Source organism: Panthera pardus, unplaced genomic scaffold, assembly GCF_024362965.1.
Source record: "Panthera pardus isolate Hobbes unplaced genomic scaffold, ASM2436296v1 HiC_scaffold_20, whole genome shotgun sequence".
NCBI classification, from domain to species: Eukaryota; Metazoa; Chordata; class Mammalia; order Carnivora; family Felidae; genus Panthera; species Panthera pardus.
In genome coordinates, this window is record NW_026526766.1 from 90,726,919 (window position 1) to 90,743,050 (window position 16,132).

Below are 16,132 nucleotides of genomic sequence, written 5' to 3' on the forward strand. Positions count from 1 at the left end.
CTGGGAGAACGTCCTTGGGCCGCTCTGGCTGACGGGGGTCAGCAAACCGCAGCGGCTCCACACTCAGAGAAGGGACCCCACAGAAACCCCTGCTCAAATCAGCCCGAGGCAAGTCCCCAGCTTTGTCTGGCTCTGTCTGGGCTCTTTCGACTCCACAGGCTAATCGCAACCAGAGCACCCCGTCAGAGCGTTTAAACGCTAACCGTGTAATCAAGTTACTAATTGGAGAGCTTAGGGAAAACGAGGGCTTGAAAACTATGCCGTGTCTTACTCCTGACTTCAGACCAGACCTCCGATAATTAGTCTCTATTCCGAGGTCCACGCCATCTCTCTGACGTGACGTAAGGAGGCCGGGAAGACAGAAGGAAAGAAACCCCAGGAGTCTGTCGTGACAGAGACCCCCCCGAGCCGGGCGTCCGGCAGGCTACCTCCCAGGCAGCCCACCTGGCTTCCCCAGGAGGCCTTACGCGGGGACAGCATCACACACGCTCCGCGCGGCCGCCGGGGGCCTGGGGAAGCCCCCCACCGCTCCGCCTCGAGCCTTTCTCTGGTCCCAGCCCCCCAAGTCTCTCTAGGGCAGGGGACGTGGGGCAGGATGTAGGCAGCTTCTGGGCGAAGTCGAGAACGAGGGCGATCCTAAGACGCGTGTCTAGGCTCAGCCCCAAAGGTGAGGAAGTGCTCCCGGGATGCTGGGCACGGAGGCCCCTGCGGCTGTCTGCCGGGAGCACGAGGGGGCCCTGACCCAGAGGTGGGCTCCTGACGGTTCCGCAGGGGACCCGGTGTCCCTGGCTGACCTCATCTACCCAGAGCGACCTTCTTGTAAAGGGCCGACCCGGCCTCTCTCAGGGACAGCCTCCTAAGGGCCCACGGATTAAAGGCCGGCTGAGACCCAGGGATCCAGGGAGCAGACAGCAGCCCCCGGAAGAATGTGTCCCTCGGGACCCAGGGGGGACACGGGAGCAGAGACACCGCCATTTGTCAAAGGGCCGCCCAAGGTCGGGGTCACAGCCAGGTCACCAAAAAGACGACGCCCAGTCTTCTAATAATTACAGAGCGTCTCCTAAGGTGAACGGATCCGCCTGGCGCCCCGGCCCCTTTCGGACCCGAAGCGAAAAGGGCTCCTTTAAGGCAGGGGGAGAGCTTATCAACCGTTGGCTGTCTCCCCGCGGCCAGATAAGCCCAGAGGGTTGAACTCACTCTGGGGCGTGGGGAGGGGGCGCCACACTGGTCCGCAGCCGGGGGACCGGGACGACTTGGATGCCACGTCTTAGCAGCCAACGGCGCTCCCCGTGCCGGGCGCGTCATTAAAAGCAGAGGCCTGGTGCTTGGCAATCACTCCTCATTAAAAGCCTGCACCCTCTTGCTGGGAGCCGTGATGCCCGATTCATGCGTCTCTCAATGTCACTGCCCCCAATTAAGCCTCTGTGTGTGAGGGCTTCCTTTCCCATGACCCTGGCTCTCTCTCCACCTCACCGGAGAACCGTCCATCACCTTTTTGCACCTGGGGTCCTGGCAGTCTGTCTACAGCGGGAGATACACCTGCTTGGAACAGCGAGGGGGACGGACGAGGCCTCACGCCCCCACCTTCGGTGGTGAGGGCTCATGTGATGGCTGCTGGGTTTTTTCACTATAACCAGCTCAAACCGGCCTCCTCAGAAGAGCTTCCTGGAAAATCAGGGGTGCTTCTCCCGCCACATGGGGTTCCAGCTCTGCACCCTGGCGGGAGGCAGGAGGGGACAGCCACGCCCTCCACCAAAACACACATCCCCTCACCACCACCCACCAGTGAGGACACACACGCCCGTCTCTTACCAGGATACAGCTGCTTGGTAGGTGCACTGAGCTGAGCATCTTTCGTGACTCTGTAAGCGACATCTGGGCCTTTGGAAGATCTCCGTGTTGCACAAAAACCTGTTGTCTTTGTTATTCCGTCAGGCAAGTTGTGAAAATCTAGAACCTTCAGGAGATCTGCTGGCTGAGCTGAAATGGCAAAGGAAGGGAGGTGTGGGGTTAGACAGGCAGGGAAGGAGCAGCACAGGGCACCCCCACCTTCCCAGGAGCGCCCGGAGGGCTCAGGGGAATTGGAGGCGGCTCAGAACCAGCTCAGACGCCGGGTGCCGGGGGGACGTGCACTGTGGCCCCCAGAGCCGTGCTCCCGGCCCGGCTTCCGCCACGGGAACGAACCCTCGCCTGCCCGGCTCCCTCGTCCACCGGCAGCTGCGGGGCCGGTGGGACCCCCCCTGGTGGCGGAACACAGACTGACCGTGCGTGGATTCTGCTGGAGCCCGCACACCCCCCGCGCCCTGAGCACGTTTTATCCCCCTTGTCACCCGATTAACACATCATTCTCCCATAACTGTTTACAGCAAAGATGCAATTCCCGCTTGCCCCCAGAAAAGACCTCTGCCTACAAGACAGAGCAGAACCAAGAACGAGCGAGGAGCAGGTCCCTGCCTCCCTTCCGGAAAGTTCCTGGCCCTCCGGCGGGGGCTCCTCCGAGAAGGGCCGCGGTGCCCGAGGGCCTTCGGGCCCGAACGTGGCCTCCCTCCTTCACATCAGAAAGAGCAGGGACCTCCAGGCTGCGAGGACCACGGGCTTGTCCACACACCTGCCCCAAACAAAGGCGGCTCCCTATGGAAAGCTCAGCTCACGTTACTGCAAGGGGCCCCGGGAGTCCCCGCGGAGAAAACAAACTCCAACGTAGAGTCAGAAGGAAAACCTTAAATTTCCTCACTGCGTCCAGCCCCTGAACAAGTCCCTGGGACAGGCAGAGTCACCGCCCTCTGGGAGCCCAGCTGCCTCGAAGATGACACTTCGCTAAGGGCAAAAGGCGATCTTAGCTTAACCCCATCCCGACCTCCGGGATCCTGTAAGTGTCCTTCATCGCGTAAAAATCCCTTCGGAAACTTCCTTCACCTCTAACCCCCAAGATACAAGGTAGCAAATCAGACTCCAAGCGTAAAGTCCCCTGATACGCATCTGAAAGGTCTCATGACTGAGGGTTTGCTAAACAGTAATACGTGACCTTTTCCCAACAATAGTGAGTGAGCCCTCTCGGGGCCCTGGAAACCTTGCTCCCAAATCCTTTGGAGGCCTGTGCTGTCCCCAGCCCCCTCCCGACTTGGCGGTGGGTAAGCAGTGGCTTCTCACAGCTCTTCCTGCCCACGGACCTGTCCGTGTGCTTTAATAAAGCCACCTTTGCGCCCTGAAGACGTCTCGAGAATTCTTTCTTGGCCATAGGCTCTGAACCCCAACGTTTTCCACATCACAGCGGGCGATGCCCAGGTTAGGGGAGCCCAGCCCCAGCACCTCCCTGTGGGGATGGGGGTGGGGGTAGGGAGTAGGGGGTTGGCCCCGCCCCTGCCACCAGGCCAGTCAGGGCACAGCACCAGCTGGTCCCAGATGGTTGGTGCCCTGGTGGACCAGAGACTGGCCCAGGCCAACAAAGCTCCATCCTGGGGCTTTTCCTTTGGAAAGGAGGGATCCTCTCCTCTCTTCTGGCCCCACACACTGGGGACCATGAAGCAGGAGCTTCAGGCAGCCCTCTGCCAGGGCTGAAGGGACTGTCAGCAAGCAGAGACAGACTCCTGCCACACTGCTTTTGCTCCTGGATCAAGCTGTGCCTGAAGCCATCATCCACATGAGCCAATACATCCGTCCTTATGTTCGTAACAACTTGGATTAGACTCTGACACCTGCTACTAAAAACTCAGCCCCCACTGAGTGGACTCACGCAGGCTTGTCCCGGATCCTGGGCCCTCCTCAGCTACTCAGTTCATCGGCTCCCCAGCCTTCCTCCCCAGAGGGCTTACCACATGCCCGAGGCTCGCTCCACAGGCAAGTCCCACTTTCCTAACAGGGGTGGAGGATGTGGAGGTGAGAAAGGACCCCCAGCATCGGTTCCCCTTCCCGCATCCCAGGAACCCTGCAGCCAGCTGCCTCACTGGGAGCTCAGCATAACCACAGGAGAGCGTGGGGGCCCCAGAGGCTGGGCAGCCTCAGTGCTTGCCCAGCGAGGCCCTGACAGAGACTCCGTGCCCGAGAGGGCAGGCCCGGAGGGGAGCGTCCAGGGCAGCGGCAGGTGCAGAGGGCATCCCGTGGGCTGCCCTCCCCACACGGCGACGGGCTGGGATGGGGGAGGCGGCAGCCCGGGCCAGGCTCCGAGAACACCGGGGCCGCAAGGAAAAGAAGCTGCTTTTCTCCAGCACGAAGCACGCCCCCGCCCTCAGTTCCCTGCAAGGCACCACGTCACCTCGATCCCAGACTTGCGCCGCCAGCGGCCGTTTGCACAACTCAGCTTTGCCACAGACCCCTGTCGCTGTAACCAAGGAAATACAGGGGTGGGCGGAGGAAGGGACAGCGTGGGGACCCAGGACACTCTCGGTCCAGACTGACCTCCGCTCGTGGACAGGATCACTGCCTCTTGTGGCCCCTGTGCTTTCCCTGGGTGGCTCTCGGCTCCTGCCAGGACCCAGCCCCCCACATGGCGCGGTCACCCCCTCGCAAGGCGGGGGCGGCACCTCTGAAGCTCGCGGCCCTGGCGACCGTCCTACAGGCTGCCCACAACCCTTGCCGGACGTCTGTCCACTTGACATCGGGCTCAGGCGCTGGCAGAGCCCAGAACTGGACTTGGGCCGTGGGAAGGGACAGCCGGTGCCAGCCGCCCATTCACCTGCCACAGTGATGGCACGCAGTTCTGGCTCATCTCTGAAACTCGGTTCCAGCATGGGCGGTGGCCAGGGAAGCGACCAGAGATCCCGGCTGGGCTTTCGGGGCCCCCATCCCGATAGCTGGCCGTGCTCTTCCCAGATGGGCAGCTCGCAAACCTGTTTTCTCCATCGCTGGTGGGGGAGAGCTGTTTTCCAGAAGCCTCCGGGACATGTTCATAGGCCTCTGCTAAACAAGTTGAAAAGGCCACCAGACCATCCAGGCCCAACGCCACCCCTCCTCCCGGCCAGGGGCTCCCTGTGCCAGAGCTAAAAAAAAAAAAAAAAAAAAAAAAATACTTTGAAGTTTTATAAAAGGTGTGGGAAGGGCCTGGGAGGCATCTGGCAGGACAGAACTTCCGTGGACTTTCCCTCCCGTTGACACAGCCTCCCTGTCAAAAGGCAGTTTCTTAAGAAACCAAGGTCCTCGGTGCCTCCATGAGGATGAGAACACTGCCAGGAAACAGTGCTCTGGGGACAGGTGCCCGTTGGTTTGAGACCAGCATCACCCCCCCGCCACCGTCCCCAGGGAGAAGGTCTTGAGGTCACCGCCTCGCTGAGGCCAATGAGAGGACTTCTGCCAGCAAAGGCTGCCCGGGCACATTCCCCGGACAGTCCGCGAGCTCTCCCTCCTCCTCCCTCCACGACAGCTGGGCGGGCCTCCCCCCTGCGCGTCTCAGCACCCCACGGAGACACAGAGGGAACTGGCCGCGTCTCGGCACCCGCCCAGCACCCGCTCGGGTGCCTGAGGCCGCCAGTGTGAAAACCAGGCCACCGCCACCACGGTGAGACCACGCCACCCTCGCCGCACGCGGGCCCCCGTGCGCTGGGGGCAGTGGGCACCCGCGTCCCACTCAGGCTCTGCGGAGCCCAGGAAGCCGAAAACCGCCTTTGGCAGACTCCTGGGCAGTCAGGCTCGGGGAGCAAGCCAGGTCCTAGCACCCGGGGGGCGGAGCCACAGGCGCTTTGTGCCCAAAAGGCGGCACCAGGAGCCTGGAAAGGAACGCGGGACCGAGTGGCCTACCGACGAGCCGAAGCAGAAACGAACGGCCCGGATCGGGGCCCGGAGGCGCCACGGACACGTTTTGCAACCGGCCGGCTAACTGGTCAACCGGCGCGGCCACCAACCACACGGGGCGGCTTCTACACTTTCCACAGTCACTCCGAAAGCCATCTGCCCAGAGCCCCTGGGGACTCAGAGCCAGGGCGCCCCACGCCACCGGGGCTCCTGCCCCCGCCCCGCGGCACACTGCAGGGCGCGAGACCCCAAAGCGGCCCCCGGGAGTGACCTCACGCCCGGCACGCCCGGGGCACGCGCGGCCCCACTGCCAGCGGGCCACACGGACACCAAGCTGGCCAGCCGTCGGGGGAGGGGGGCGCTCAGAGCCCCCACGTCTGCCCAGAAGGCACGAGCGCGGGGCCCTGACAGTCAGACCCCCTGCACAGGGCACCTGCGTCCGGCTTGGGCTCAAGCTCCACTCCTTCTGTTTTTTGCTTTTCGCTTTCCCCTAAAGAGGCCACACGTGTTCTCAGACACTTGCTGAGGGTGAAGACCGCCTCTGAAGCCCCGGCTCTGCCCATCCCGGCCGGACGGTGCGACGGCCGATTGTTGCCCCCGTCCTGAGGGCTCGGGGAGGAGCTCGTGGGCTGTCCGAACCTTCTCCCGGGACCTGGAACCATCAGGTGCCTTTGGTTTCCACCAGGTCACAGAGGCCCCGTGGGAGAGGACCCTTTCCTCAGTCCTCCGAGTCCCGGGGCCCCGAAGCCAGAGCAGCGCCCTCCGCCACTCTATCACCAGGGAGCGCGCACCTGTGCCGTCCCGTCCACCTGCCACGTCTCCGGGACCCCGGGTCCCCTTCTCGGGCGACGGGCTCCCACCAGACCCCAGGCACCGGGCGGCATGGGTGGGGGCGTCACGGCACCTTTACCTCATCGAAAGGTGACCATGAGCGCCGTCCCCCACGGTGACCGGCTCCATCGGCCCCTGGGCTCAGGGATCTCTGAGGACGGGCGCTGGTCTGGGCGGCTCTGTCCCTGCCCTGCGCTCACCTGCACAGCCCCTGTCCGCCCCCTGCCTTCACTGGTGGCCCTCCTGCGGCCCTCCTGTGACACACGCGTGGAGCGCTGAAGGCCCCAGGTCCCAGACAGTGCTGCTGGGAGAAGTGGGGCACGCAGCCTGCGCCCTCGGCGCCCCGGCGGGGACGATCCATCCTTCCTGTAGGGATTCCATCCGCGTGCTGGGACTCCCCCCCACTGCGCCCCCCCCTCCCCCGCCACCGGCCCCAGAACGCCACGGCTCACCCTCCAAGGCCCACAGCCCACCGTTTCCTCTCAACGGAGACCAGGGCCAAATCCTGCCAGGTGCCTGCGGGCCGCTGGACAAACCCAATGGGACGAGCCAAGTGGCGGGCGCTCTGCACCCCTGAGTCAACACCGTTACCGCCAAAAGAAAACGTGAAGAGTTCTCTAAACCACCACCAAGGTTTACATCCTCAAAATTCTCAGAACCGTCTAATTTTAGAGCTGGAAGGAGTCATAAATAACCTGAGTGCCAGCGCCCTCGATTCCGAGAGCGAGGACGGGTGGACACGGGGAGTGACCACCCCAAGTGGCCCCAGCAGGCTGGGACCCGGCTGGGGCCACGACAGAGCCATCCACGGCTTCTGATCCACGCCAGCCCCGAGCCCGCGTCCACTCGGCACAGGCAGGGGACACACGGAGCTCATGACGCGGTCCCCGAATCACGGCGCGTCCGCCTCCCGCGTGCGGTAACCTCGCCGCTCTCAGAGATGCGCCCTTCCGTGAGTTCAGGTACCTCAGGCCCGCGTGCGGTCTGCTCCCCTGGGCTGCAAACCTCAGGAGGATCCCCGCAGCCCCGGTCCCGGCAGACACGGCCACTGCCCCCCAGGGCTCCACTTGTCCCGTGTCAGCAGAGCGCCACACGGTCACCCGCGGAAGCACCAGCCCTTGCTCTGTCCTTACTAGTTCCCTCCTACGCTTCGAGAAGCAAGAAGGACAAGGGACACCAGCGAGGAAGGGGGGGCAGAGCCCCCCCCCCAACCCGACCCAGGGCCGAGGCTCCTCCCACCAGCCCTCCGTGGCCCCATCAGGAAGGTCAGCCCAGCAGGTTGGAAAACAAACAGGCCTTCGGAGGCTCTGACAGAAATTCCTCTTCAGTGACCAAACTGTGGGAACAAAGCAAACAGGCAGGGGTAGAAAATGCGCTCAGACCGTCTCCAAGTCCTTCCCCCTCCCGCACCCCGGGGCTGCCACAGGGCAGAGCCCTGGAGCTCACATCAACTGGGGGCAGGCCAGGCTCGCTGCCACATGGGGAAGACGGGCTCCTTGTGCCTGAAGCCGCCCCGTGACCCCCTTCGGTGGCTCCCATCACTCCTCTGCGGACATCAGGGCCCGGTCCCGTCCAGGAGGCCCCGGCTCTCACCGGCCGCCACCCCACCGATGCCACGGCGTTGTGGGGACCACTCCACCACGGTCCCTGAGGAGAGAGTCCTGGGGTTGTGCGGCGGGCAGCACGACCCCCCTGCTCGAGCCCCCAGGGACCTGCCGCAGGGCCTTAGCACCCCTGGACCCCAGCTCAGGCAGTTTTGTGGCTAGAGGGGGCTGGATTGGAGCCTGGCTCTGCCCACCCTGCCCTATGGGCAGTGGAGGGTCCCATGCGGGAACAGACTGGAGGGCGCACCTGGCGGGGGCTCGCTGTCATCATCCCTCCCCCACCGAGAGACCCCACCAGCCTCCCCTACGACATCCCTGACCACCTGCCAGTCTGTCTTCCCTGGGGGTGAGCCCAGCACGGAGCCCATCGTGCTCAATGACACTGTCTGTCAGGTGTTTCTGGCCCCTTTTCCGGTTTCTAAGCAAGAGCTCGGGGCGCTGACGCGGCCTCAGCTTCGTGGCATGTGACTATTTGTGCAGCATCTGTGTCCTCGACCGGACGGCCAGGACGGGCCTCCTCAAGCCGCCTCCCCCGGGGGGCCTCCGAAGGCCCCGGGATTAGGGCTCGGCAAATGTGGCTCCGGTCCCAGCTCCCCCCGCCACAAGCCCCACGGCCCTGGGGAAAGTGGGTTCCATCCGGAGGCTCCCCGTCACCATCCGCAAAAGGGAAAGGACACCGCAAGGGGTGGCCGGCACCGGGATGCCGGCCGGCAGGGGCCACGGCCACGGCCATGGTGCAAGCAGCGTTGACTCCCTTCACCTGGCCTGAGATCGGACTGCTGGACGACACGGGGCACCTGCCCCGTGCCCCCCACAACCGCCCCCACCGTGTGCGGGGAGGAGGGCAGGGACTGTGGGGCGCAGGACGGGCTCCCTGGGAGTGCTCCTTCCGTGAGCCAACACGAGGGCCCGGAGACGGGGAGCGGGAAGGCCGCAGCCTGCTCCTCACTCTGACCTCACGGTGTCACGCTAAGGGTGAAGTGTAGTCGTGGCGGGGGGCCAGGTGAGCTAAGAACCCGTCAGAACTGAAAGCCGGACGGCGTTGCAGACAGCAGAGGGCAGAGGGGACCCGGAGCCCACCCCACGGCCGGTCAGCGGGCCAGGGCCACCGCGCGGGGCGCCCCCCAGCCTGACCTCGCTCGGCTGGCACACACAAACGGCCGGGTCCTCGCTCATAAGCGGGACGCCCTCGGCCCACAGGCCGCACCCGCCCCGCTGGCGGGAGACCCTGACCTCCCTCGTTCCTGCGCCGTCCTCCGGGGGCCCAGAAGCCCCCCAGGCTGCAGCTCAGCCTTGGGAAAAGCGGGCGCTTCTGGGCCGTCCTGTTAGAACACACTTGGTGCCGGTCCCTTCGCAGCGGCCTGGCCGGTCCTTTCCCTCCAGCAGATGCCGTGGCGTTCCGTCCACGCAGCAACTGTGGTCCTGGGGGCAGCGGGGGCGGGGGGGGGGGTTGTGAGTCCTCAGGACACGGGGATTCCATGAGCGGGTGACGCAGCCAGGACGCAAACAGGTTCTGGAAGGCCACGGAGGGCAGCAGGTAGAGAGGCAGGCACGGCCTCCCTGAGCTGGCACCAGCTCGTGCCCCTTCCTCGCAGGGCCTCCCAACAGGGGGCACAGTGGGGCTGCGAGTGCAGTGGTCCTGGTCCAGGAGGGGGGGCAGCTGAGGCCCTCAACACCCACCGTGCACCTCCATGGCCAGGGGAGGGGGGCAGCTGAGTCTCTGGGCACCCACCGCGTGCCCACATACCCTGGGGAGGGAGGCAGCTGAGGCCCCGAACACCCACCGTGCACCTACGTCGCTTCCTCCCTAGGAACACAGTGTGGCTAAGGAGGGCCCCAGGGGGGAGGTAACTCCTGGCCTGCCCCGGACCGTGACCCCCATCTTCCACCCGTCACCGCGGCTGACCCGAGGGTCTGGACACCTGCCCCCCGCACATCACCCCACGCTGTGGCCAAATGCTGGCCAGGTGCCCTCATGGGGCCCAAACACACGTACGTGCCATCACCTGGGCCGAGGGCACCTACGTACGGTCCAGCCTGGTGCCCCTCCCCACCAGAAGGTAACTCTCAACACACACACACTCACTCACGTACATTCACACTCACACCCTCTTACACACTCACTCCCTCTCACGCACATACACACTCACACACACACTCTCAGTCGCACCCTCTCACGCTCCTGGGAGGGAGTCCTGCTGTCTGCCAGGACTCCCACGAGGGCAGGCTGGCAGGTCAGAGCACGTGGGAAGGAGTCCCACGGGAGGAGTGGACGGGAAGGCGACGTCACGTGGAGGCCGGCAGAAGCCCCCGGGCTTGCTGGGGCCACACGGGAGGGTCACACGGGGAGGGCCCCACGGGGCACCACCGAGGGACGAGAGGAATCTTCCCGCCGGCCCCAGCACCGGGGGGGCGTGCCTGTTCCGCTGCGTCCCCCCTGCTCTCCATCTGGCTTTCCGGAAGCAGAGGGGCATACGTACGTCTCTCCCGTCGTCCCACAAAGGGCTGGGAACGGAGCAGAGCTGGACGCGAACCCCCGGCCCTCTGCAGGGATGGCGCGGGGCAGAGGGGCGGGCTGGGCCGCGGCCGGCCCACGCTGCCGGCAGGAGCCAGCCCAGGAGCGGAGCCCGCGGGCGTGAGGGGGAACCGGATGATTAATCTGAGTTTCCCCGGAGGTAATTTATCTCCTCTTTCTGGAGGGAAGGGGCGGGGGAGGGATGGCACCAAGTGCCAGACTGCACGGCCCCGGGCTGGCCGTGTTTGCGGCAAGAGGCTCTCCGCACCGCCCCACCTGCTTCCACGAGGCCCGGGGGGCGGGCTGGCTGCCATCGGGCCAGCCGGGGTCACACTGGCAGGGGGCCCTCTGCATCCACGGCCTCGCCCAGGCCCGGCACCCGGGGAGTGGGGCCCAGGGCGCCGAGCTGAGGAGGGAGGGCGGGCGCGGGACAGATCGGCACCGGCTCCAGACCGGACTCGCCAACGGCTCCGTGATGGACGAGCGACACCCGTCACCGGAGCGGGCCCGGGGGGCTGCGGGCGCCCCATTCATTCAGCGACGCTCTCCGAGGCCTACCGGGCATCCAGCACCTGGGGGGGGCCTGCACCATTTCTGCACTGACTGTCCCGACATTCCGGAATCCACAGGCTGCGCTGGCCCGAGCATTTCCGACCCTGAGCCTCAGTCCCCCTGCTACGAAGGGGCTATAATAACAGGGCCAGGAACGGTAGCTGAAGTCAGCAGCATCGACACCAGATCCAGGCTCCTTCCCTCCCTCAAGAGCGACTATGACGAGTCAACGCGGTGTCCAGAAGAGACCCCTTGGCTTAACGAAACTCCAGGAGAACAAGAGGCCCCAGCCCGCACACGCCACGCCCTCCCCCCACTGGCCTGGCAGGAGGCGCCCCGGGGGACCTGCCGTCTCCTGGACTGTGAGATCCTGGTCAGAAAGGTGTCGCCCGTAATCGCGGCGGGAGGGGAGCGCTTAGCCCAGAGCGTATGCGCAGTATGGTGAACAGAGCCAACCGACGTACGAGCGGAGGGGAGACGTGTTCTAGGGATCCAAGATAAATCCAGAACGGGAGGGAACCCTTCGGCGGGGGCGGCGGTCCAGCAGCAACAACCAGGATGTGCAGGCACGGCGACCTGCCATCGCCCCCTCAGGGCTGAGTTCTGCAGGGAGCTCGCAAAGGCGGAGGCTTCTGCGAGAGCAATGAATGGAAAGCAGGTAAGTGCCCACCGGCCGGGGCCCGTCACGTAAACTGCGTGTATGAAACCGTTGGCAGAGGCTGGACAGGAAGGGGCTGGTCCAGCCGGCCTGACCCGGGAAGACGGCCGAGACAGGTCACTAAGGGAAAAGAGCAAATCGCAGCAAGAGTCCCATCCCTTCTCCTGTTAAATAAAAGCCGTCCACGTAATCGCAAACCACATCATATAAATGCACACACAGAAAGGCCCAGAGCAATTCCAGCCAGATAGCGAGGGGCTTCTGTCCAGGCAGGGGCGAGCACTGGTAGAGGGTGAGGGGGACGTCTGCCCATCTCTCTCTCTACACCTCCCCCTCTGAAAAATGCTCGAAGTCCACAGTCACATAAAGCCCATGTAATTTTATGAACCCCCACAAAATACCAAAATGTGCTTTTTAAGTGTGGCAGTTTTAAAATGGCCACAAATTCTTTACCACGAGTGCCCATTAAGAGGTGGGGTCTACGTCCCCTCCCTTGAATCAAGGTGGGCTCTGGGACCGCGTGACCAGGGGGAAGGCGGTGGAGGTGCTGGGTGCGAACTTGTGGGTCTGGGTTTTGAGCGGCTTGCGATACGCCGAGAACCAGACTCCATGCTTGGAGGAAGCCCAAGCAGCCCCCGGACGGGCCCATGTGCGGAGAAACCCAGGCCCCCGGCCAACACCCAGGGCTGCCCTCCAGCCGTGTGGGAAACCACCCTGGGAACGGCTCAATCAGATCCAATAAAGCAGCTCGACGGGACACCAGCGGCAGACGCGTGGTCCCTGCCGGCCGCTCCCCCTCGCGGACTCCCAAGCCCACTAAGGTTGCTCAAGCAGAAGACTGCTATCTTTCGCAGAGCTAGGACTAAGTTCCGGGTGGCTTTAAGGCGGCAAAGCATAACCACACCAAGCGAGCAACAAAGGGGAAATTTGTTAACAGCAATACTCATGACAGACGTATATGAAACGCTCACAGCTACAAAGGAGGGAAACAAACAAATACATTATGTTTGATGTCGCTAGGAGTTCAATAAACTCAAGTTAAAGCGAGACTCTTGTTTCCCACCAAACTGGCAAAATATAGATATATTTTTTTAACGTACCAAACTGAAGCTTTCTAGGAGACAGTGCGATGCTCGGGGCTGAGATTGCTCGAAGCATTCACTCCCTTCACCCAGTGGGAACTTACCTCCAACACCGAGTAAGGAAGAAGTATAAATACTTAGAGACGCTTGCCGTGAAATCAGGCACAACACCAAAAACGTTGAAAGAAAGTAAATGTTGCAACTGGCGGGTGTGTCAAAAATATTACTGTACATCCAAATAACATTAACATCACACACTCATGAGTTTCATTTGTTGCCATGTTAATGTTAGCTGATGTTACTAACGTTTGATTAAGTGATATTTATTTGATTGAGGGATAGTTAATCGTATGGGGAAATGCTCCTGGGTTTTGTTGTTTATTTTAAGTGAGGGTTTTGGAGGTATAATCCGCACACAGTAAAATCCATTCTTCTTAAGCGTTCGGTCCACGGAGTCTGACTAACGTGTGGTCCAGGAACCACCCACGGTCACGATACAGAATATTGTCATCACCTCAGAAGGGCCCCTCGTGTCCCTCTTCCCACCCCCCGGCCCCTTGCAACCAGTGATCTTTTTTCTACAGTTTTGCCTTTCCTCAAATGCCACGCGAATAGAATCGGATCGCATACAATCTTTAGCGTCTGCGTGTTCCACTTAACGAGACGCGTCTGTACCCGCACTGTTGGACGTGCGCACTCTGGCTACCGCCGTGCGGGATCCCACCACTCGGGTGAACCACAATTTGTTCAGCCATCCCCCTGCTGACGGGTGCTTGGGTTGTTCCCAGTTTGGGGGGTAATGAGGCAGCAGGTGAACATTCACACGTGTCTTTCCACGGACGTCATACGTTCACGTCTCTTGGGTAAACACGTCCCAGCGGAATTGCCGGGTCCCCTGCTAAGCATGATGGGCTTTATAAAAACCTGCCGAACCGTCTTCCCGAGTGGATGGCCCCAGCTCGTAGTCCGGCCGACCCCGGACGGCACTTTCCCCACATCATCGCCGCCCTGGTACCTGCTTTTGGCTTTAGTTTGCAGCTCCCGGATGACCGCAGCTGTTAAGCATCTTTCCATTTGCAAATGGGCCATTCTTCCATCTTTTCTGATGAGATGTCTGCGCCCGCCTTCTGCCCAGTTTCAAATGGGGCCGTCGATCTTCTCGCCGTTGAGCTACAACATTCCTTTCTCTCCTCTAGATGTAAGTGTGTTTTTTGCAGGCATTTTGCTCCAATCTGTGGCTTCACCTTCCCATTTTCGTAACAGGTTCTTTTCAGAGCAGAAGCTTTAATCTGATCCAGTCCAACCTGTCGATTTTTTTTATAGATCGTACTTTGTGTGTGCTTTCTGAGACATTTTTGCCTAATCAAGATTTAAACAGAGGGTTTTCTTTCTCGTTGATTCTTTACAGTTTTAAATCTTACGTGTATGCCTATGATCCATCCTAACTTTTATATATGATTTGAAATAAGGGTCCAAGTTTGTTTGTTTGTTTGCAAACAGACGTCTAGCTGTTCCAGGACCACTTGTAGATAAAGACTACCCTCTTGCCAGTGAAATACCTTAGCATCGTTGTCAAAAATTAACTGATCACATGTGCGCAAGACTATTTATTGACTCTCTTCCATTCCCTTGGTCTACATGTCTTTATGTCAACACCAGAATGCTTTGATCGTGGTAGCTTTAGAGTAAGTCCTAAAATCATACAGAAGGAGCCCTCTGCATTCTTCTTTTTCAACATTCTCTTCATTCTTTCAGGTCCTTTGCCCTTCCACACAAATTTCAGGATCGTGTTATCAATGTCTATTTTTGAAAATGTCTGCTGGGATTTTAACTGACATTGCACTGAATCTGTAGGTCGGTTTTGGGTGAAAATGACACCTTCGAAATATTACATCCTCTTGTCCATGAGCATGGTATACCTCTCCAATTCTTGAGACCTCCTTTAAGACCTCTAAGCAATGCTTTACAATGTTCAGTGCACAAGTATCTTGTCAAATATGTCTCTAAACATTTCATATCGTTGATGCTACTGCAATGGCTGCCTAAATTTCTATTTCCAATTGTCCACCTCTACTCTCTAGAAATACAAGTGACTTTTTGAATTGACTTTGACTCCTGTGACCATGCTAAACTTATTTATTACTTCTAGAAGCTTTTTTGTGAAGTCCTCAGAATTTTTAACACCAATAATCATGTGGTCTGGAAATAAGACAATTTCACTTCTTCCTTTCCAGTTCACATGCTTTATTCCCTTTTCTCGCCTTCTTCCACTGTCTAAGGCTTGCCATGCAATGTTGACTAGGCATGGTGGGAGCAGATGTCCTTGCCTTGTCCCTGATCCCAGGGGGGGAAAGAACTCAGCAGTAGATTTTACATCGATGTCCTGTATCAGATTGAGGGAATTTCCTTTTACTCCTCATTTATTGAGATTCACTCATATTTTAAGACTATTACAAAGTGGCCTGTAATCCCGATTTTGTAAATGCAGGCATGGAACAAATACTGGAAAATAAACACATCAAAATGTTCAGCTGGTAATTTATTTGGCTTCACTGAATAGAAACTATCACCAGGATCATGGTTTAAACAAGGAAGGGATTAAGGTTCATTTTTATTTTCTTCTTCGTACTGCTCAGTAGCTTTTAATGTTTCTGTGATGGGTGTGTATTGTTTTTATAACAAATCAACAGAATAATAAATGCCAACTAATGTCCAACAGGAAAAGGCATTATGATAAAGTAACTGTCCTCTCTCCATGTCCAGCTAAAAGTAAACCCGCAGGTCAGTCACAGATCTTTTCACCTTTGCCTTCATGGTGGACAATTTTTTTTTATGTAAAGACAACAGTATAGAAGGATATATGAACTAAGATACTTGTTTATTTTTTTTCAATGTTTATTTACTTTTGAGAGAGAAAGAGAGAAGGGGGGGGGAGGCAGAGAGAGAGGGAGACACAGAATCCAAAGCAGACTCCAGGCTCCGAGCTGTCAGCACAGAGCCCGACACGGGGCTCGAAGCCATGAACCACAAGATCATGACCTGAGCCAAAGTCGGACGCTTAACCAACTGAACCACCCAGGCGTCCCAGTGGTGGGTAATTTTTAACTTTATAAAGCAAAACTGTGTTTGCACTTCTCAGGAACATTCCCCAGAGTCTGCATTCGGA

The 16,132-nt window shown here is 59.9% G+C and overlaps 1 protein-coding gene across 2 annotated transcripts in view; it reads right to left on the reverse strand.

Annotated features, from left to right (window-relative positions):
- COL5A1 (collagen type V alpha 1 chain) overlaps positions 1–16,132 on the reverse strand; it is a 148,695-nt gene that overhangs the window by 111,220 nt on the left and 21,343 nt on the right. For both annotated transcript variants that reach the window (XM_053908503.1, XM_053908502.1), the window contains exon 2: positions 1,813–1,980. In XM_053908503.1, the coding sequence (XP_053764478.1) occupies positions 1,813–1,980 (168 nt within the window). The remainder of the gene's footprint in view (positions 1–1,812; positions 1,981–16,132) is intronic.